This window comes from Phyllopteryx taeniolatus, chromosome 16 (genome assembly GCF_024500385.1).
Source record: "Phyllopteryx taeniolatus isolate TA_2022b chromosome 16, UOR_Ptae_1.2, whole genome shotgun sequence".
Classification (NCBI taxonomy): domain Eukaryota; kingdom Metazoa; phylum Chordata; class Actinopteri; order Syngnathiformes; family Syngnathidae; genus Phyllopteryx; species Phyllopteryx taeniolatus.
Genome location: NC_084517.1, coordinates 1,192,303 through 1,214,816, shown reverse-complemented (window position 1 = coordinate 1,214,816; position 22,514 = coordinate 1,192,303). Strand labels below are relative to the sequence as shown.

Here is a 22,514-nt window from a genome sequence, read left to right as displayed (position 1 = left end):
GCCTGCAGACATGAAGAAACAACTGTTACATAGGACCCATAGGTTTTGGAGGACCCAAGTGCAGGGAAGCAAGGAGGCAAGGCAGGAGTCTCAAAAATGATATTTCATTTAAAAAACAAAGGAAAACAAGGACCATGTAAACGTCTAACTAAACAAAGCCCCCAAAACAAAGTAACAAAGAAACACTTGAATAAACCTGATAAAAAAAAAAAAAAAAGTTTAGAATGTCTACTTTCCTTAAATTAATTGTTTGGTTATACATAAGCAGACATACATCACAGAGAATTAAACAGCACTATGTGGATTTTTTAAAATTTATGCTACAGGCAACAGACAATAAATGAATTAGATTGACATTGTTGTCAAACATACACCGTAACTCTGCTAACAGCACGCTGATGAAAATAACATTCTCAACTTACCTTAAAATAGCCATCTCAATTATTCATGCTTAAATTTACACGTAAATTACCAATCCAACATTATTGTGGTGACATGGTGGGCGACTGGTTAACACATCAAAAGGGGGTTCAAATCCTTGCTCCGGCCTTCCTGTGTGGTGCTAGCATGTTCTGCCTTTTTTTGCGTAGGTATTCTGTTGGTACTCCAGTTTCCTCCCACATTCCAAAAACATGCACGTTAGCAGCACACATGTAGCACACCTATGACACTAGTGAGGATTAGTGGTATAGATGTACAATAGTGTCAATGAAATCACTCGCATGATTTGTTTGGTGCAGTTTTTCCACCAGATACCCTTCTTGACACAACCAACCCATTTTTATCCGGGTTTAGGACCTGCTGTGGCTGTATATTGGGGCACTCCGGGGGCCAAAAGGGGAGATTGACCGCCTCTTAATGTTACTATTCGATCCTCGGATTATTTTGTGGTTAAAAACCAGTGGAATAAAATATTAATTATTGGATCTAAGATAACGAGACCAGTTTCCAGCTTTGCATTGTCACGCACACATCCTCTTCAATCCATGTAAAGAATGTTTCAATTGTATGTGGTTGTTGAGAACACGGTAATATTTGCAATGTGCCGTTTGTGTCGTGTGAGGTGAAACATCCCATCTGGATCAGTTGAAAAACAGATTTTATATCAGACATTCAAATGTGCAGAAATACAATCACTAGTGGGGCTGTTGTGATGGTAAACACTGGGAGTGTTAATGCAAAGTTCTTAAAATATCATACAACATTAAAATTCGGTGAAGATTGTGATTAGTTCCTTTGGAGTTGCAGTAGCTCTCCACCACCTGTGGGTGTCGCTTGTGTCCCATCCATTGTCCCAGATGTCTTAACAAGTTGCATTTCAAAGGACAAATGGCCTTTTGAACATTTATCTTGGCATGCGAGATCAGCGGATGTTCAAGCTTTTTCGGTCGGTATTTTGAGCCTTGCACATCCAGGGGGTCTCCTGATGACTGGGAGTGCAGGTTTCTGGGGTAGCTGCTCATTGATTTAAAGTCCCGGTGAGGAGTCAGGATTCATATTATTTGCTTTGATGAACTCCTTTGGACTGGCTGGTAATTCAATTAGTGTCCGTGTGAGATAAACTAGGCATCCCTGTGACCGTCTGTCTGTCTCGGCGGGGGAGCGTCGAGAGGGATTGATCAGTAGCGCCTACCTGAGGGAAGGAGCTGGAAGAGCTGGTGACCGGATGCGGAGGGTCCGAGAAGATTTTGCACGCTCTTGTCTTAGTTCTGACAGCGTGCAAGTCCTCAAGGGTGGGTATGGGGGTACCGACAATCCTTTCAGCAGTTTTGATTGTCCGTTGCAGTCGGAGTTTGTCCTTTTTTGTAGCAGCACCAAACCAGACTGTGATGGAAGAACACAGGACTGATTCGATGACCGCTGTGTAGAACTGCCTCAGCAGCTCCTGTAGCAGGCCGTGCTTTCGCAGAAGCCGCAGGAAATATATCCTCTGCTGGGCCTTTTTGAGGACGGAGTTGATGTTGGTCGCCAACTTCAGGTCCTGAGAGACTGTAATTCCCAGGAACTTGAAGGTCTCGATGGTTGACACAAGGCAGCTGGACAGCATGAGGGGCAGCTGTGGCGAAGGATGCCTCCTGAAGTCCACGATCATCTCTACAGTCTTGAGCGTGTTCAGCTCCAAGTTGTGTCGGCCGCACGACAGCTCCAGCCGCTCCGCTTCCTGTCGATATGCAGACTCGTCACCATCCTTGATGAGGCCGATGACAGTGGTGTCATCTGCAAACTTCAGGAGTTTGACAGCCGGGTGCGCTGAGGTGTAGTCGTTCGTGTAGAGAGAGAAGAGCAGCGGAGAGAGGACACAACCTTGGGGCGTCCCAGTGCTGAACCTGCGTGTGGATGAGGTGGCCTCCCCCAGCCTCACCTGCTGTGTCCTGCCCGTCAGAAAGCTGTAAATCCACTGGCAGATGGCAGGTGAGACGCTGAGCTGGAGAAGCTTGGATGAAAGGAGTTCAAGGATGATGGTGTTGAACGCTGAGCTGAACTCCACAAACAGGATCCTCGCGTAGGTCCCTGCACTGTCGAGGTGTTCTAAGATAAAGTGCAGTCCCATGTTGACTGCATCATCCGCAGACCTGTTCGCTCGGTAGGCAAACTGCAGGGGGTCCAGCAGGGGACCTGTGACGCTCTTGAGGTGGTCCAGCATGAGCCGTTCAAAGGACCTCATAACCACAGATGTTAAGGCGACAGGCCTGTAGTCATTTAGACCCGAGATTGCAGGTTTCTTGGGGACTGGAATGATGGTGGAGCGTTTGAAACAGGATGGTACTTCGCACAGTTCCAGAGATCAATTGAAGATCTGCGTGAAGACTGGCGCGAGCTGGCCCGCACAGACTTTGAGGCAGGATGGGGACACATGGTCTAGGCCTGCCGCTTTGTTAATCTTTTGTTGTTTGAAGATGCGCCTCACATCCTGTTTGCAGATCATTAACGCAGAAATCGGTGGTGTGATAGGGGTCTGGGTGGGTGTGGGGTGTGAAAGTGTCCTTTTCAAATCTGCAGTAGAAGGTATTCAAGTCGTTGGCTAGTGTGCTATTGTTCTCAGCTTGGGGGGATCGTCGCTTGTAATTAGTCAGCGATTAGAATGCATGCCAGGCTGATTCAGAGTTGTTTGCGCTAAACTTATTTTCCAACTTTGCTGTATAGATGCTCTTTGCAATGTTAATTTCTTTAGTCAGCTGGTTTCTAGCTCGATTATACAGGGCCCTTTCCCCACATTGATATGCGTCCTCCTTAGCTTGCCGAAGCTGCTTAAGTTTGGCAGTGAACCACGGCTTGTTGTTGTTAAAAGTGCGAAATGACTTTGTTGGTACACACATCTTCACAGAAACTGATATAGGATGTGGCAGTGTCTGCATATTCATCCAGGCTGCCAGCTGAATTTTCAAAGACACTCCAGTCTGTGCAGTCTAAACAGCTTTAAAGTTCCATCTTTGCTTCATTGGTCCACTTTTTCACTGTTTTCACTGTAGGCTTCGCACATTTAAGTTCTTGCCTGTACGTCGGTATTAAGTGAATTAAGCAGTGCTGCACGGGGAATGGCACGGTATGTGTTTTTTAGCGTAGTATAGCAGTGGTCCAAAATGTTATTTTCCCTGGTAGTACAGTCGATGTGCTGCTTGTATTTAGGGAGTTCATGGTTGAGTTTAGCTTTGTTAAAGTCCCCGAGAATAATGAGGGTGTTTTTTTTGTGGTTTTTTCCCCCAATTTCGTTGACTTGCTCGGCGAGCATTAGCAGTGCGGCGTTTGTGTTAGCTTGAGGCGGAATATAGGCGCCAGCCAGAATGAATGATGCAAACTCACGCAGCGAGTAGAAAGGCTTAAAGTTCAAAAACAGCGACTCCAAATGTCCAGTGTGTGCTGAGCTCCGTGACATCCGTACACCATTTTTCGTTGTTATAGAAGCATATCCCGCTGCCTTTTGTTTTTCCCCGATGATTCCATGTCGCGGTCTGCTCGGTGGAGATGGAAGCCGGGAAGCATGACGGCGCCATCGGGTACAGCGTCGCAAAGCCAGGTCTCCGTAAAGCACATGGCGGTGGAACGTCCGAAGTCTACTAGTCTTTATCAGGAGATGAAGCTCGTCCATTTTGTTGGGTAGGGAGCGTACATTCGCGAGGAGGATCGATGGGAACGCCAATATGTATCCTCTCTTGCGGAGTTTCACCTGGATGCCGGCTCGCTTCCCTCTGTGGCGTCGCCTCCGTTTCCATGCGCCGAGGACCGCGGTTGCTGCTCCGGTGAGTAACTCGGGGAAAAAACTGAGCGGATTTGCGAAAGTTGGTGAAAGAAAGTCCGGAGTAGCCTCCTTGATGGTGAGCAAGTCTCCCCTTGTGTAAGTGAGTCGTGTAATGTCTCCAAAGACGAACGAAAAACACAAAAACAATACGAGCGAGCGCGTAACCGAGGCGACCACACTGGTAGGCGCCATCTTGGATAAGGTTATCTAAAAACACTGCATATTCAAGGTGTGGATAAGTACAAACATGGTGGGCCCTTTATTTGTGGAACTAGAGCAGGGGTGGGTGGCACTGTGGACGACTGGTTAGCACATCTTTCTCACAGTTCTGGGGACTGGGGTTCAAATCCCGGCCCCCACTCCGTGGAGTTTGCATGTACTCCCCGTGCCTGTGTGGGTTTTCTCCGGGTATTCCAGTTTCCTCTTACATTCCAAAAACATGCATCGTAGGTTGATTGAAGTCTCTAAATTGCCCATAGGTTTGAATGTGAGTGCAAATGGTTGTTTGTTTTTATGTGCCCTGTGATTGGCTGGCGACCAGTTCAGGGTGGATGGTGTCCAAACGTTTTCCTCTGAGTGCTGCATGAAGAAAAGTCCAAAGATGCAAGGGCCACTTTGATGCTCTTTTTATTTATTACATGCTAAAACCAATCAATTAAGCAATTATACGTTGTTTATATGATAGCTCATCCACTTATTTTGAAACATTTGCTGCATCATAGCTTTCAGTTGAAGGTGATAAGCCAAATAGTTTAGGATTTTTCAGGGTTTTGGGGTGGCCTGCAGCCCTGGATCCCAATGAGCAGTGGCCTGATCACATCTCCACATTCAGTATCCAAAATAAGTATATAGCAACTGTATATATATATATATATATATATATACTGTATATAGGAAGTTGACATTCTTTAAGGCGAAACAGTGGACGACTGGTTAGCAGATCTGCCTCACACAAAAATGATGTCCATGAGACTTGTGAAAGGGTGGAGCATACATATACGCTGTTTACATTTTAGTGCCGATCCAATGCAAAAAAAAAACAAAAAAAAAACAATGTTGTAATTAAAATTGGCCTTGGCAGAAGTCCCCTGATGGTTTCCATCCATCCATTCTCAATACCGCTTCCTATGTTCAGGGTCACAGGGCGTTGTATTGTATCCCAGCTGACGTCAGGCAAAAATTGGACCACACCCTGAACTGGTCACAAGTCAGTCACAGTCGCACTTATATTCACACCTGAGTGGTCACTGAGTGGGAACTAAACCCCCACTCCCCACCCAGAAGTCAGGCAAATGTACCACTACCCCCTCAGTAACCCTTATGGTTTTGTCAAGTGTTTTTCAGCTGCTCATTGAAGCTTGAGTGGCTTTTGGAGGCGGCACAGTGGCCGACTGGTTAGAGCGTCAGCCTCACAGTTCTGAGGACCCGGGTTCAATCCCCGGCCCCGACTGCGTGGAGTTTGCATGTTCTCCCCGTGCCTGCGTGGGTTTTCTCCGGGCACTCTGGTTTCCTCCCACATCCCAAAAACATGCATAAATTGGAGACTCTAAATTGCCCGTAGGTGTGACTGTGAGTGCAAATGGTTGTTTGTTTGTATATGCCCTGCAATTGACTGGCAACCAGTTCAGGGTGTACCCTGCCTCCTGCCTGATGACAGCTGGGATAGGCTCCAGCACGCCCGCCACCCTAGTGAGGAGAAGCGGCTCAGAAAATGGATGCAATCAATTTTAATTGGTTAATTATTTAAGTGGCAGAACGGCGGAAAACTGGTTAGCACAACTGCCTCATAGTTCTGAGGACCTGGGTTCAAATCTGGCCTCGGCTGTGTGGAGTTTGCATGTTCTCCCCGTGCCTCCGTGGGTTTTCTCCGGGTACTCCGGTTTCCTCCCACATCCCAAAAACATGCATGGTAGGTTAATTGGAGACTAATTGGAGAATTGGAGACTCTAAATTGAATGTGAGTGCGAATGGTTGTTTGTTTATAGGTGGGCAGCAATTGGCTGGCAACCAGTACAGGGTGTTACCTGCCTCCTGCCCGATGATAGCTGGGATAGGCTCCAGCACTCCCGTAACCCTTGTGAGCATAAGCGGCTCAGAAAATGGATGGATGGATGGATGGACGTTGCAGTGCATACATGCAAGTTCCTGTGTTGTAAAAGCAACCTGAAAGCATCGTGTTGCTTGCAGCAAGTGTGTGACGTATGTTATTCTGCCCTCCCTGATCGTCCTTTAAGATGTTTAATGAAACCCCAGTTGGAGTTTGCTATAAAATTAAACACACAACAAAAAGAATTACACACATTGTGTAATTTAAATAGAAGACATACATTTAAAAACATTGCTAGCTCAATTCTTTCACTCAATGGAAAGCCCTATTGACCAGCAAGCAAAAATTAGCATTAGACATCATGGGAGGGATTTACCTTCAAATAATGAATATTCACACACAAATGCACACATACAGACAAGTAATATAACAATACTCACAGGCCTATATTCTTCCTAATCCATGAAAAACTAGTTATATTAATAAAGTTTGCCTCTTTCTTCTTCTATTATTTTTATTTAATGTCAGTGTAATTTCATGTGTGCACCACAGTGCCCCCAAGAGGCCAGGGTAGGTATTTATTTTTTATGTATTGTTTTTAATTGCTATTATTTTCATCCAACATCCATCCATTTTCTACCGCTTATCCGAGGTCAGGTCGCGGGGGCAGTAGCTTTAGCAGGGACGCCCAGACATCCCTCACCCCAGCCACTTCATCCAGCTCTTCCGGGGAGATCCCGAGGTGTTCCCAGGCCAGCCGAAAAACGTAGTCTCTCCAGCGTGTCCTGGGTCATCCCCAGGGTCTCCTCCCGGTGGGACGTGCCTGGAAAACCTCACCAGGGAGGCGTCCGAATCAGAATACTTGAACTCCTCCACTTGGGGCAGGATCTCATCCCCGACCTGGAGAGGGCACGCCACCCTTTTCCGACTGAGGACCATGGTCTCAGATTTGGAGGTGCTGATTCTCATCCCAGCCGCTTCACACTCGGCTGCGAACTGCTCCAGTGAGAGTTGGGATCACAGTTTGATGAAGCCAACAGAGCCACATCATCTGCAAAAAGCAGAGATGAAATACTGAGACAACCAAACAGGACGCCCTTTACACCTTTTGGCTGCGCCTTGAAATGCTGTCCATAAAAGTTATGAACAGAATCGGTGACAAAGGGCAGCCTCCAACCCTCACCGGAAACGAGTCCGACATACTGTCGGATATGCGGACCAAACTCTGACCACGGTCGTACAGGGACCGAACAGCCCGTATCAGGGGGTTCGGTACCCCATACTCCCCCCACAGGACCCCGAGGGACACGGTCGAACGCCTTCTCCAAGTCCACAAAACACATGTGGACTGGTTGGGCGAACTCCCATGCACCCTCGAGGACCCTGCTGACTGTGGAGAGCTGGTCCACTGTACCACGGCCAGGACGAAAACCACACTGCTCCTCCTGAATCTGAGATTCGACTTCCCGACGGACCCTCCACTCCAACACTCCTGAATAGACCTTACCAGGGATGCTGAGGAGTGTGATCCCCCTGTAGTTGGAACACACCCTCCGGTCCCCCTTCTTAAAAAGCGGGACCACCACCCCAGCGGGACCACCACCCCAGTCTGCCAATCCAGGGGCACTTTTTAATCACCTCGGTGCCCTCAACCCCGCAGATAGGAGAGCCCGCCTCAGAGAACCCAGACTCTGCTTCCTCATGGGAAGGCGTGTCGGTGGACTTGAGGAGGTCTTCGAAGTATTCTCCCCACCGGCTCACAGCGTCCCGAGTCGAGGTCAGCAGAGCCCCATCCCCACTATACACAGTGTTGATGGTGCACTGCTTCCCCCTCCTGAGATGCCGGATGGTGGACCAGAATTTCCTCGAAGCCGTCCGAAATCTTTCTCCATGGCCTCACCGAACTCCTCCCATGCCCGAGTTTTTGCTTCAGCGACCACCAAAGCTGCATTCCGTTTGGCCAACCGGTACCCATCAGTTGCCTCAGAAGTCCCACAAGCCAAAAAGGCCTGATAGGACTCCTTCTTCAGCTTGACGGCATCCCTCACCGTTGGTGTCCACCAACGGGTTCCGGGATTCCCGCCACGACAGGCACTGATCACCTTACGGCCACAACTTTCATATATTATTATTTTACTTGTTACTAATTTAGTTTCTGGTTGTTCTTTTAAGTTGTATTTAAAGTTGCGTTTTGGTAGTTGAATAAATATATCAAAATTTGAAATCAATGAATAATGGTGTTTATTAATCATGATTTCAATATCAATCAAAATAATCGTGTTTATTATTTTTTTCCATAACTGCCCCACCCTAATTGACACATCCCTAACTAGTGCAAATACAGTGTGATATAATAGAGAAGACAAGTGAAGGAATTGTTCAAATGGGGATATAAGCATGAGATTTGGTACATACAGTATATTCTTCCAATCCAATAATAGACAACAAAATCTGCTGAAAATCTCACATTGAATATATCCAAACCAAACTCTCAAGAGTTTCAATACTGCAAAAAAGAGCTATGATAATAGTCCACAATGTCAGATTTCTTCACCATACAAAACAATTTTTCCTCCAAACTAAAGTTTTTAAATGTTTTGACCTTATGGGGTTTAAGGTGTTTTGTTTCTAAGATAAGTGCTGAAAGCACATGCAAAGTGCTGAAAACATATGCAAAGACTTATAACATATTAAAAAAAATGTTTTATTGTGCTGAAAGATGGCTGTACAGAATCTTCTTATGTGGAGGCTAAATTACATTACATCTATCTATCTATCTATGGAAGAACTGCACAATGCAACAAAATGCAATAATTTCCTCAAGCACTAACATTTGTGGGGACTTATTTTTAATTTATATAAAGTTATATTTTCAAAGATGTAACTCTTATTTAGGTGTGAGGGACATAAACGCCAAGTCTCGCAAAGCATCAGAGGTGTGTGTGTTTTTTTTTTTTTCCCCCACACAACAATTTCATTGTAGTCAGGTGCAGGTAAATGGCGAAATTACGAATAGTTTAAATTCAAAAGAGACGAAATGGGCTCAGTTGGCCTTGATGATAAATGAGTAGCTGGCCAAATCCAAGGGAAAATTTGCAACTTTTTTTTTTTTAAACGGCATTTGGACAATGACGATTTCTGGTCCCCAAAAAATAAAACTGATTGTCTGGATGAGTGTTTCTTATGTTTTAAGAGAGTAACTTTATTTAGTTTTTCTCGATTTTGCAATCGATCTACTTACAATGCTACAACTGCAAGGATCTTCGCCCTACTCTACTTACAGAACTGTGATTTCTCTCAGACAGTGCGAGATGTAATGGGAAAAATACAATGAAAGGAAAGTACAGTATATAACACTGAAACGTATATTGTTTTAACAAAAATCATAATGTTTTAATAACCGTTCGTTAAGCCTGAACTTTAAATATTTTCTGTGGTTCAAATTGTGTATTTCTAGCTGTTATCAGTTTTCCTTTTAGACTAGCAGGATTGCGCGCAACCACGCTTGGACCAAGAAGGAAATACTGCATGGATAGCCCTAAATTGTACTTATAAAACAAGACAAAATTTTATTTTAGAAAATCTATTTTTCGAGTTCTTTCATTAGAATATGGTGAGACGAAGGACAATGTTCTCCTATGCAATCAATGATAAACAATATGCGGGGGAAAAAAAGAATACAGGTGACATCTTTTCCATAGGGTATGTGAATGCAACGCATGCATTTTCAAAAAAAAGTGATCTTACAAAAAAGATACTATTGAAATGATTAAAATTATTGTATTTTTTTTGCCCAAGATACTTCACATATAGAGCAGTTCACAACTCTTCCCGCCGTCATCATTGCTGGACTTCAACACGTAGAGTATTTTCAAAAAGGTGCGCTGATTAACAAATATCCGGGAAAACATAAAAAATATACTTTATTTTAAGGACGGGATGCTTCAACATATCTTCCTGCCGACAAGTCACACATGAAATTGTCACCAAAAATTAGGAAACAATAGCTACATATATTCTTTTTAATGACAGCAAACATACCAGTCAACTTACATAGTGTTGATTATTTAAAAAAATAAAAAATAAAATAAATCAAGCCATTTGTCTGGATGGTAATAATAATACAACGTTTAGAAATATTCCTGATACGTAAGTTAAACGATTCCTCTTATGGTTAATGATATATGATGGGAACATCAGGCTTGATGCTTATCTTCATATTGGATATACTGGTTATATTCGGCCGTGTGATGAGGATCATTGAGACAGCATGGCGCCTTCCTGGTCTCCGCGCAGCCACCCACGCACCCACACCCACACACACGCACACACACCCACACATACATACACACACACACACACACACACACACACACACAAAGCTTTAAGATGTCGGTGGCCTTGAACTTGAGCTGAGTCCGTCTGTCTGCAGTCCTCCGCCCCTCTTCCAAGCGTCAAACTTGACCTTGAACCTCTGTGGCCCGTCTGAGTGCAGAGTAGACCACACTGTAGCACCACGATATGCGGCTTCTGTGTGCGGCCCCTAGCGCACTGTAAGTGATTGTATACATGCCACATACAGCAAATTAAGATGTTTGGATGCTTGATTGTACTCAAGCTTCATATTGGAAGGATTTGTTCAATATATATTTCTTAACAAAGAAGTAACTTGATGAAATGCCAACATCTGTGCGGTTCTTCTGTAACGGGACCAGGAAAGGCAAAATGCAGAACATTAAATATTGTAAGGCATACGCCAAGTAAATTAAAAGACATGAGGAAAAACAACTTAACTCAAGTAATAATTTCTACTTTTGAGAAATTCTAACAAGTCGCCGTGGAACAGTGCGAGCAGTATTTTCTACTGCGGATAGCGTAGGATGTGGTCCATGCATGAGACATATCGGCTAACGCAAAATACGGAGCCTGGTAGTTTTCCATTTTAAAATGTACATCCAAAAAAATTAAAAGGAGTATATGAAATATATATAGAAATGTATCCGTCTGTTTTCTATTCTCACCAAGCTGACTTTGGCAAGATGCTGGACTGCTCGCCAGCCAATCGCGGAGAATTGTTCTAAATTATTTAATTATGATTTAATCTATGGTCTGTCGAGCTATCACTGAAAAAAAAAAGTGATTCATTTTCGGTGGCACATGATTCAAATGTGGTGAACTGACGCCATTTTCCCTTTTGCTCGAAAAGAATAAAATTATATATGTTAGTTTAAATCAATTTAATCATGTGCAACCGATGTACATGTTCGAATTTAGTAAATACAAATTATCAACTGATTACCAAAATTTTTTATCGGTTTGTGATTGTTGTTGCTATTAAAACTAGCGTTTGGCAGTCTATGTGTATTTATTTAAATTGTACGTTGTTTACTCTGTGGAATCATGACGCAAATGGTGCGGCTCGGACTTCATCTTCAATTACGACAAGGCTTGTATCAAACGCAAAAACATAAACTGCTGCGAAATAATCTTAAAATGTGTTTTGCGAAAATCTTAACGTTTAATCTTTAACGTTTATACTTGATACCAATGAATCTATTTCGGTAACTTGGGGTTACGATGAATTATACTCACACCAACACGTTTGTCCCTCCCCATAACAAGTAAAATAATTAAACATATATGCGACCTAAATTCATGATATTGATATTAGCCTATTGTTGTTATTGTTGTTGTTTTTTTGGGGTGTGGGGGCGGGGGGGGCTTGTAAATAGCTTCCGTCTCGGGTTCCCTATTTTCACACGTATTGTTACAAACGGTCATAATGTTCATGGAGAAAAAACAGTGCAGTCCGTGGTTTGGCGCACTGCATGTGCGCATTCTTGACGCATAGCACAAAACGTGCTTCTGGTGTCGGTGTATTATTTTTGTTGGCTGTTATTGAAAAAGGGAAACCTCCTTTTGGAGCCAAAGACAAGCTGCAGAGACCAGTTTGCTCAACTCTACACGTCGAGTAGCTCCCGACACATGGACTTCATGTTCTTCTTGTGCCTAGCTCCAATAAAAAATATTTTCTTGAGTGACAATCCCGAAAAACGTTTTCTTTCTTTCATTTTTTTTTTTTTTTGGAGCAGTTCTCCCTATCACGTGATCGCCCGGGTTCCTCCAATGGACACTCGACCAATCCCCATCTTGAAAGGGAGGCGGTTTGCGTCAAGATATGAAACCGGATGACCTGCTGGTTACTGACAGTCTTTTCCTCAGAGTCTGCAAGCACTAGGCGTCACGCATGCGATGACCGCTTGTGTGCGTGAGGGCAATACTAATCGAGTGTGGCTTTGTGCTGTGTGTAGAGCAGATCCATGTCCATTTGCGCACTAACGAACCAAAGCAGAGGGTGATCGTGGAACGAGTTCATATGACAGCCTCCTTGGCCCTAAACCCTCGCTGGTCGGCGGAAACGGTAATGTTTGTTTATGACAATAATTTGCAGGAGTTAAACAAGAACATGGAAGGGCTGGTGGGAAGCGGGAACTTTGCCACCGCCACTGCGGTGAACCAGTGCCGTAACATAATGGCTCATTCAGCTGCTCCAGGCGGCCATCGTCCCTCAGGCTTGGTGCAATCTTCAGCAGGCTACTCCACCGTGGACGTGTCCGTGTCAGGCCCCAGGGATGCATCGGCGTCGTCGGTGAAAACATGCGCCAGCGTGTCCCAGCAGAGCACTTCTGCAGCCCCCGCTTTGCCTTACGGCTACTTTGGTCAGGGCTACTACCCGTGCAGGATGGGGCGTGGTCCTGTCAAGTCGTGTACGCAGGCTGCTGGAGCCGCCCTCAGCTCTCAATACATGGACACCACCGTGAGCCCCGATGAATACCCGAACCACAGGCCGAAGGAATTCGCTTTTTACCACGGCTACCCCAGTGCGTACCAGTCCATGGCAAGCTACCTGGACGTGTCCGTGGTCCAAACGCTGGGTGCTGTTGAGCCACGCCATGACACCCTCCTCCCAATGGACAGCTACCAGCCATGGGCTCTCACTAACGGTTGGGGGGGACAGATGTACAGTTCCAAAGACCAGGGGCACGGTCACATCTGGAAGTCCGCTTTGGCTGGTAAAAATGAATTAATTCCTTTATCATCCGCAGTCAACATTTGTAGTACATGATCGTATTCAGGTTTTTCACACGTGTGACTATTGCACACTAAGAAACGTACAGTGTACACAGGAATAAAGTTACATTTCTGTTGCACGTGATTAAAATGTGGTAAACTGAAACAATTTCCACCTCTTTTATAATGAAATCAAATAACGCATGTTAGTTTAACACATTTTTTTGTGTACCCACTGTACATGTTTGAATTAAGTAAATTGAAAAGGACTTTTTTTAGTGTACGTACTTAATTTTCGATTGCATATGTTCGTTTAGGACATGTGGAACCGATGTACATGTTCGAATTAAGTAAATTTAAAGGACCTTTCCGCAGTCTAGGCCCACTTACAATTTTCGGTTGGAGTATGCGGTAAACTGATGCAATTTCCCCCTCTTCTTCTTGAAAATAATCAAATAAAGTATGTTAGTTTCACACAATATAATCATGTGCAACCGATGTATATGTTCGAATTAAGTACATTCAAAAGACTTTTCAGTGTACGAAACAATCCAGTGTAAGGACACGTGTGTCTTTTGTTTTGTTAGCATTTTTAATTTACCACATTTAGCCTTTAGTAATGTATGCTAGAAACAGTCTCTTTATGTTACATATATTGGTTAATTTATTCTAAATTGGAACATTCTTACATACTGAAAAAAATACCTTTGAATTTACTTAATACGATCATGTACAACGGTTGCACATGATTAAAATGTGTTAAACTAACATATATTATTTAATTATTTTTGAGGAACCCACCTTTTTCAGTGTACCATTTATACACTGGAAAAAAAGCAATTTGAGTTAACTTAAGTCGAACGTGCACATCGGCAGCACATGATTAGAATGTGTTAAACTAACATTATTTGGAAAAGAGGGGAAATTACGTTAGTTTGCCAAATTTCATCATGTGCAAACCAAATTTAAATATATTCAAGTTTACAAATTGTATGCAGGGGTTTAAATTTAACGAGTTTAATATTTCAACTTCAACAGGCGCACAATATGTCGGTTAGTAAAGTATTTTTTGACCAATCAGACTTATTGAAACGTGTCGTATTTTCCCAAATACTTGAAGATATATAAATGCATGAACAGCAATATAACCCACCACTATCATGAAATTGTTCAAGCCCACAATGGGATGTGTTTACCTTGTAATGTTGACTAAATGACAATATTAATTATTTGGGTGGCAAAAGTTAAAACACCCATGTTGCAAATTATGCGCTAAGCCTGTAGTGTAAAAATAAATCAATTTAAAGGTCAATTCATAATATTTTACCGATTGCTTATTGTTTGTTAAACAATTAGTTTATTATTTATTGCAAATAATGTAACAAAGCACAAATAATTTAAAAATAACATAATACAACGGAGTAAAATAGAAACAAGAATCAAAATCAGGAAGAAACTAATCCAATATAATGTAAAACTTGCCACAAATATAGCATTATACAAAGTGGCAACACTGTATGCCTCTGGCAAGAAATGCCAACATAATTGTGTCACATGTTCACGTTTTGTCTTGAAAGTGTACAGGTTATATGGAAGCATTTTAGAGTATGAAGTTGATGGTCCAGTTCAGCATCCTGACACAAGATGTGGCAAAGTGTTCCTTATCTGTCCCCTCTTTGCTTGTTATCAGATGTGGTTGCCCACCAACAAGAATGTTACCCTTTTCGCCGAGGCAGGAAGAAGCGCATACCTTACACAAAGGTGCAGCTGAGGGAGCTGGAGAAAGAATACGCCGCCAACAAATTCATCACAAAGGACAAGAGGAGGAAGATTTCGGCCGCGACCAACCTTTCAGAGAGGCAGATCACCATCTGGTTCCAGAACAGGAGAGTAAAGGAGAAGAAGTTTGTGACTAAAATAAAAAACACCACGCCTTAGCATCCTGCTCATTTGGACCACTGGGGGAGTTAGTTCGCATATACGCGGCGAGATGACGCATTTTGGGGATCAATCATGACATGATCCGACTGATCGCGTTTTCGCTTTTGACGCATATGTGCACAATGGAAGTAGGACTTTTTAAATGGCAAGCCCTTCAATGAACCAAATTGTGGGCTTTTTGTAAATACAGCATCTACTCACTTTGTCTTGTCTATTTTAATTTGCCATTCTTGTCTGTATATCAAGTAATATGCCTTCCCAGCTTGTTTATAACGCGTTCCTATTTCAACAGTATGAATCATTTTATGTATTTTAAATGCAGCTGTATAGTCGGTAGTGCATTTTCAATGAGTCCTCGAATTTAATGTCTGCACGTAGCAACGGAAATGACAGAGATTGCTTTGGATTGCCATGTAAATGTCCTGATAGGACTGTGAGGATTTTGCTTAAACCACCGCAACAGTACCTGACTGTTGATACTGTATACACATGAATAAAACCTGGTTATGAGCATCTCCTCATTTAAATATGTAAAAGCATGACAATAAAATATATACAATATACACAAGAAATTGTATCGCAGTATGAGTGAAGATGTAGTGGTCGTTTTTACTCTTTTGTGAACATTTTATCATGAATTTGTAACAATTACTCAACCCAAAATTATCCAACATGATGTACTGATGCCGCCAAACGTAAAAAAAAAAGTTCTATCATGAAAAAACTAAAATCGATCAAAATCAAGGAAGTTGGAATATATTTTTTAGAACAAATATGTGGGTAGTTTTCATATAATTTGATCAATAACGGTAAAGACATGACCCACTCAATTTCCTTTTCAAAATCAAATGATTTTACTGATATGAGTATTTGAACCCCGGTCCTCAGAACTGTAATTGCATCCGTACAGTTTGAAGGGCACCACATGTAAATTGTGCGACTCACATGATTTTTATCGAGCTATTTGACTTTACCGTTATGTACTTTTGTCTATACTGTTATAAAAGAAGTGAATTGCAATGGGAAACCACCATTTGCTTTTAGGATCTACGTTTAAAATTTTAGGATCTACGTTTAAAATTTTAAATCATCAATAACGTTTTGGAAATACGACTAAGCGTGGCTGTTTCAGGATGGGATACATTTAGGCGGCATATTTCCTCAAACTTTTATATATAAATATCCATTCATTTTCAACACCGCTTATCCAGGTTAGGGTCGCGGGACGCTGGAGCCTATCCCAGCTGACTTCGGGGGAAAGGCGGACTACATTATGAACTGGTCGCCAGTCAGTCGCAGGGCACATATAGACACGGACAACCATTAGCACTCACATCGTCACACACACACATATATATATATATATATATATATATATATATATATATTTATTTTTTTTATTTTTTATTTTTTCAAGTGTCTTCACCGTTATTGGTCAAATCAAATGAAAATGAGCTACACGTGTATTTAACGATATCCGTTTCATACATAAAGAGAATATTGTATGAATAAATTAAATTACACCGAATAGAGACAGACCAAGGGAAGTCTGCCCTTGACCTTCACCATTATAAACTCAGTAAAGTGGTCTCTGTCTATGTAATTTACAAGAGGAAATAACTGTGTTGACTGTGCTGGTAAACATGCACACACACGCACTCTCCTTCCTCTCCTATTCAACTAATGCATCAGCATTTCATCAGCCTGTGCACGATGAAATAAATGCACATGATGATCTTTGTTTGATTGTCTCTTGGTCTTTAAAGCTACACCGATAGGAATCATGCAAATAAAATGACTCAATGAGCATGAGAAAAAAAAAAAATGTTTAGGTGTTTTTACACATTGACGGACGAACAACATTGTGATACGGGCCGGGCCGTTAGAGCAACTCAGCAGACAGGATATACTCTTCCTCACATTGTAAATAAACTTCATTTGGACACATTGAAATGTCTAAAAAAATCATAGACAATGTTAATATCAGCGAGTATGTTTACCCATATGAACCGATTTTGTGTTTTGTTTTTGTTTGTCCTTCTCAATCTTGATATTTTAATCTTAACACAAACTACTCAAAAGAAAGGAAGTGAGGAAACTTCACTGCTGTGTTCACCCTCCATTAAAATATATTTACGTGAGACTTCAAACAGTATTTTTCAGAGACCGTCATATTAACACTGAAGCTTACACTTTAGCGAAGTGTCCCTAGAATTAAGTTGTTTGAAAAGTTCATGCAAAAAAACAAAATCGTGCTTGGTCTTTGGGGGTTGGGGTGGGTGGGAGGGATTCCTAGTAGCACAATGGGATTCGGTAAAAACAGAAAATGCGTGGGGGGTCGCAGTGTCCAGCATCACCAATGAATTTGGTGGTGTTCACTGCTGGCTTGTTGACACTCTTTACAACACACAGTCTCTGTCAGCCCTTAAAACCAACAATACTGACGGAAGTTCTAAAGCCCATAAAGATCTTTCTGCACCTTATTGTCTAAATAGAAGCAAAAGCACGAGGAGGACGAAGGAGAAAGCTGGAACATCAGATCCATGAGCTCGCATTCTGTGACACGGCAAAAATCTCCGCGGCATATGTTTCATTTAAACTTTACAGTACGCTCTATATAACAGCTAAATAAATACACAATTCGAGAAACACTGCAATAATATAACATAACTGAAGAAGTCCCTAAAGGAAGAATGTACCCGCGATGAAAAATGAATCTTCTTGTTGGTTAAGGATACGTTTAAAATGTTACTAGCATAATACGCCACAAAATGCGTAAATGCAAGGGGAAATGAGAAGACAGAAACATTGTGTTTATTCGGATAAATTATAAGTTATTCGATAAGTTAAAAATGATCATTTAGGGTCATTATCTATAAACAATATGTATTTATGAAAATATGATGGCCATATATTGACAGTCATTTAAATGTATTTAATTAAAATATGTACATCAGGGGCAAATGATTAAAACGTGTTTAACTAAGAAATATTTGATTAGTTTCAAGGAAAAGAGTGGGACATACTTCAGTTTATGACTATTGAATCAGGTGCAACTGAAAATTAAGTATTTTATTTTTTTCAGTAAGAATTTACGCAAAGGGCGGCACGGTGGCCGACTAGTTAGCACATCTGCCTCACAGTTCTGAGGTTGCGGGTTCAAATCCGGCCTCGCCTGTGTGGAGTTTGCATGTTTTCCCCATGCCTGCGTGGATTTTCCCTGGGTGCTCCGGTTTCCTCCCACATCCCAAAAACATGCATGGTAGGTTAATTGAAGACTAAATTGGGAAAAATTGCCCGAATAGTTGTTTGTTTATATGTACACTGCAATTGGCTGGCGACCAGTCCAAAGTGTACGAAGATACCTGGGATGGGCTCCAACGTGCCCGGGACCCTAGTGAGGATCAATTTAGAGTCTTCAATTAACCTACCATGCATGTTTTTGGGATGTGGGAGGAAACCAGAGTACCCGGAGAAAACCCAGATTGGCACGGGGAGAAAATGCAAAATCCACACAGGTGAGGCCAGATTTGAACCCGAGTCCTCAGAACTGGGAGCCAGATGTGCTAACCATTCGTCCACATTCGCATTAATATTATTATTATTATTATTATATTATTATTCATCCATCCATCCATCCATTTTATACCCCTTATCCGAGGTCGGGTCGCGGGGGCAGTAGGTTTAGCAGGGACGCCCAGACTTCCCTCTCACCAGCCACTTCATCCAGCTCTTCCGGGGGATCCCGAGGCGTTCCCAGGCCAGCTGAAGGACGTAGTCTCTCCAGCGTGTCCTGGGTCGTCCCCGGGGTCTCCTCCCGGTGGAACATGCCCGGAACACCTCACCAGGGAGGCGTCCTGGGGGCATCCAAATCAGATGCCCCAGCCAGCACATCAGAGACTCAGTTTGAAGTGGGAGGTCGTGGGAAGAAAGCCAGGCGGACTGACCCACCTTGTATTCGGGCGTCGGGGAGCAATGACGGTCCGCAAGCTGTTTATTGCGTGCGGCGGACCGGGTCAACGCTGCCCGGACATCCTTTTACACGGCCTGGACTCTCTGGAGGTGATCTTTAATGGCGGGAACTGCCACTGCCTGCTCTTTGAATAATGGGGTTTGGTAACCGTAGCAAGCTATGAACGGGGACATACCGGTAGCGGAGCTGGTGAGGGAATTGAGAGCGTACTCGATCCATGCGAGGAACGTACTCCATAAGGCTCCGTCTGGCCGTTTGTTTGAGGGTGATATCCCGAAGATAAGCTGGCTGCTGCGCCCACTGCCTTGCAGAATTCCTTCCAGACCTGTGATGAAAACTGAGGACCTCGGTCGGAGACAATGTCGATGGGGATACCATGGAGTTTAAAGACATGCAGAACGAGGAGGTTAGCAGTTTCCAGGCTGGACGGGAGTTTGGGGTGGGCACATAATGGACACATTTGGAAAAGCGATCGATGGTAGTGAGAATGACTGAGTTACCTTCTGAGGTGGGTAGGCCGGTAATGAAGTCCATAGCGATGTGAAACCACTGACGGCTTGGCATTGGCAGGAGACCAGCTGGGGGCAGGTGTGACGACTTCCCCTTGGGCGCAGACAGGGCAGGCTTGGACGAATTCTCAGGTGTCTTTGATGAGGCTGGGCCACCAGAAGTGCTGCTTGATGAACTGGGTAGTACGGGTGATGCCAGGGTGCCAAGTGAGTTTTGAGTTGTGGGCCCACTGTAGGACGTCAGAACGAGCAGAATCTGGTACAAATAGGCAGTTCGGAAGTCTGGTCTTGGAATCTGGTTGGGTTTTTTGATCCTCCTTGACCACCCGCTCGATTTTCCAAGTGGCTGCTCCGATGAAACATGAAGAAGGAAGAATGGGTTCTGGTTCTGCTGAGCTGGAGGTTGGTGAGTAAATTTGGGACAGGGCATCTGCCTTGGTGTTACGGGAACCGCGACGGAAGGAGAGACTGAAGTTGAACCTGCTCAAGAATAGTGCCCAGCGGGGGTTGAGACATTTAGCGAAACGCAGGTAAGTGAGGTTTTTGTGGTCAGTCCAAATGATAAATGGCAGTTCAGTCCCCTCCAGCCAGTACCTCCATTCCTCCAGGGCCCATATTATGCCCAGCAGCTCTCGGTTGCCGACGTCATAATTCCTCTCAACAGGGGACAGACGACGGGGAAAAATAGCACAGAGGTGTAGTTTCTGGGTCGTGGGGTCCAGCTGCGAGAGGACAGCCCCAGCTCCGGAGTACGAGGTTTCAACCTCCACCCTTAACTGGTGGGAGGGATCAGGGTGGCGCAGAATGGGAGCATTGGTGAACAGGATTTTGAGTTGACTGAATGCTAGGGAGGCTGCCGGGGTCCACTGAACGGGGTAGTTGGTGGATGTGAGGTTGGTGAGGGGGGTTGCGACCTTGCTGTAGTTGCGGATGAATCGACGGTAGAAATTGGCAAATCAGAGGAAGCGTTGTATTTCTTTCCGGGTAGTGGGGATGGGCCACTCGGTGATGGCTTGGATATTGGCAGGGTCCGGTTGAAGTTGTCCTTTTGCAATGATGTAGCCGACAAAATGTACTGAGGAGAGGTGGAATTCGCATTTTTCAGGTTTGACAAACAGACGGTTCTCGAGGAGGCGCTGGAGGACTTTACGCACATGCATGCGGTGTTCTTCTGGGAAGCGGGAGAAGATGAGGATGTCATCAAGGTACACTTACACGAACCGGTTTAGCATGTCACAGAGGATGTGACAGATGTGACAGCAATGGAGGCGCGAAACATGGTCCACTCGGACTCAATGTCCCCCGCTTCCCCTTGAACATGAGCAAAGTTCTGTCGGAGGTGGGAGTTGAAACTCCTTCTGACAGGGGATTCCGCCCGACGTTCCCAGCAGATCCCCACAATATGTTTGGGCCTGCCACGTCGGACCGGCATCTTCCCCCACCATCGGCGCCAACAGACATTTATCAGTTGACCGCTCCGCCCCTCTCTTCACTCGAGTGTCCAAGACACGGCCGCAAGTCCGATGACACGACCACAAAGTCGATCATCGAACTGCAACCTAGGGTGTCCTGGTGCCTGGACCCGCGTTACTCTTTTGGGCTGTGCCCGGCCGGGCCCCATGGGTGCAGGCCCGGCCACCAGGCTCTCGCTTTTGAGCCCCACCACCAGGCCTGGCTCTAAAGGGGGGCCCCGGTGACCCGCTTCTGGGCAAGGGAAAACCAAGTCCATCGTTTGTCGTCATCATAAGGGGTCTTTGAGCCGTGCTTTGTTTGGTCCCTCACCTAGGACCTGTTTTTCATGGGTGACCGTGCCAGGGGTATAAAGCCCCAGACGACTTAGCTCCTAGGATCATTGGGACACACAAACCCCTCCACCATGATAAGGTGACGGCTCAAGGAGGGGTCCTATTATTATTATTATTGTTGTAAATACTGTAGAATATGTCATGCGGCATCTCGCTCCAGCATAATAATCTGGTTGTAAGAGTTAGTCATACTTCAGTGGCAGCTCCGGATAAAAGGATTAATAGAGAGTTATTATAGATTTTATAGATAGCCCTGCAGTACTATTGTTGGAGCCTGGGTTGCGCTTTGCGCCCTCTTGCCCTCTCTCTCCCCTCCCATCTCTCTTTCAAGTACCTCAAGGCGCGCACCTGTCACCAATCAGCCCTCGTCACCACCTGCATATAAACCTGCCTGTTCCCGGAAATCTTCGCCAAAGTATTGTAGCTTTTCCAAGCGGTACCACGGCTACACCTGCATTATGTAAAATACTGGATTTCTCGTCTCCTTTTATGACCCCTGTGTCTCTCCTCATCCTCAGTGTTTCCCCCATGCTCCTGGTCTACATAATTCCTCCCATCCCGCCGCCAGGCCAGCTGCCTGTCCTCGCCACTGCCTGCCGCCTATCCTCGCCACTGCCTGCCGCACGTCCCTTCCTCCACTGCCCGCCAATGCACCTCAAGGACCACTTCCATTACCTTCTCTAATAAACTGTTCATCATAACCTATCCGCCTCCGCCTTCTCTTGGGTACAGCTCCTCTCCATTCGTGACAGTGTCTTTTGTTTTGTGACATCACATTTAACATTTTTATAATTAGTACTGGAAAAGGATGGTTGCAAGACAAAAAGCAAAATGTTTATGAAATGATTGATTATTTATTGTTCACAAGGGACAAGTTCAGCCTATCAAATAGCGATGAGAGACGAAACTCTAGTTTTATTGAATATGGGCC

General features: G+C 44.2%; 1 protein-coding gene across 1 annotated transcript; it reads left to right on the top strand.

Moving 5' to 3' along the window:
- Positions 1–12,377: 12,377 nt before the first annotated feature.
- Positions 12,378–15,788, top strand: hoxb13a (homeobox B13a). Its single transcript, XM_061749079.1, has 2 exons — positions 12,378–13,357; positions 15,046–15,788. Exons 1-2 carry the CDS (start codon positions 12,661–12,663, stop codon positions 15,291–15,293), a joined length of 945 nt encoding a protein of 314 aa, XP_061605063.1. The 5' UTR covers positions 12,378–12,660; the 3' UTR covers positions 15,294–15,788.
- The last annotated feature ends 6,726 nt before the right edge of the window (positions 15,789–22,514 follow it).

Coding starts and splice junctions, on each gene's coding strand:
- hoxb13a (XM_061749079.1), top strand. CDS start 12,661: ATGACAGCCTCCTTGGCCCTAAACCCTCGCTGGTCGGCGGAAACGGTA. Junction 13,358..15,045: donor CTGGAAGTCCGCTTTGGCTG/GTAAAAATGAAT, acceptor GCTTGTTATCAG/ATGTGGTTGCCCACCAACAA.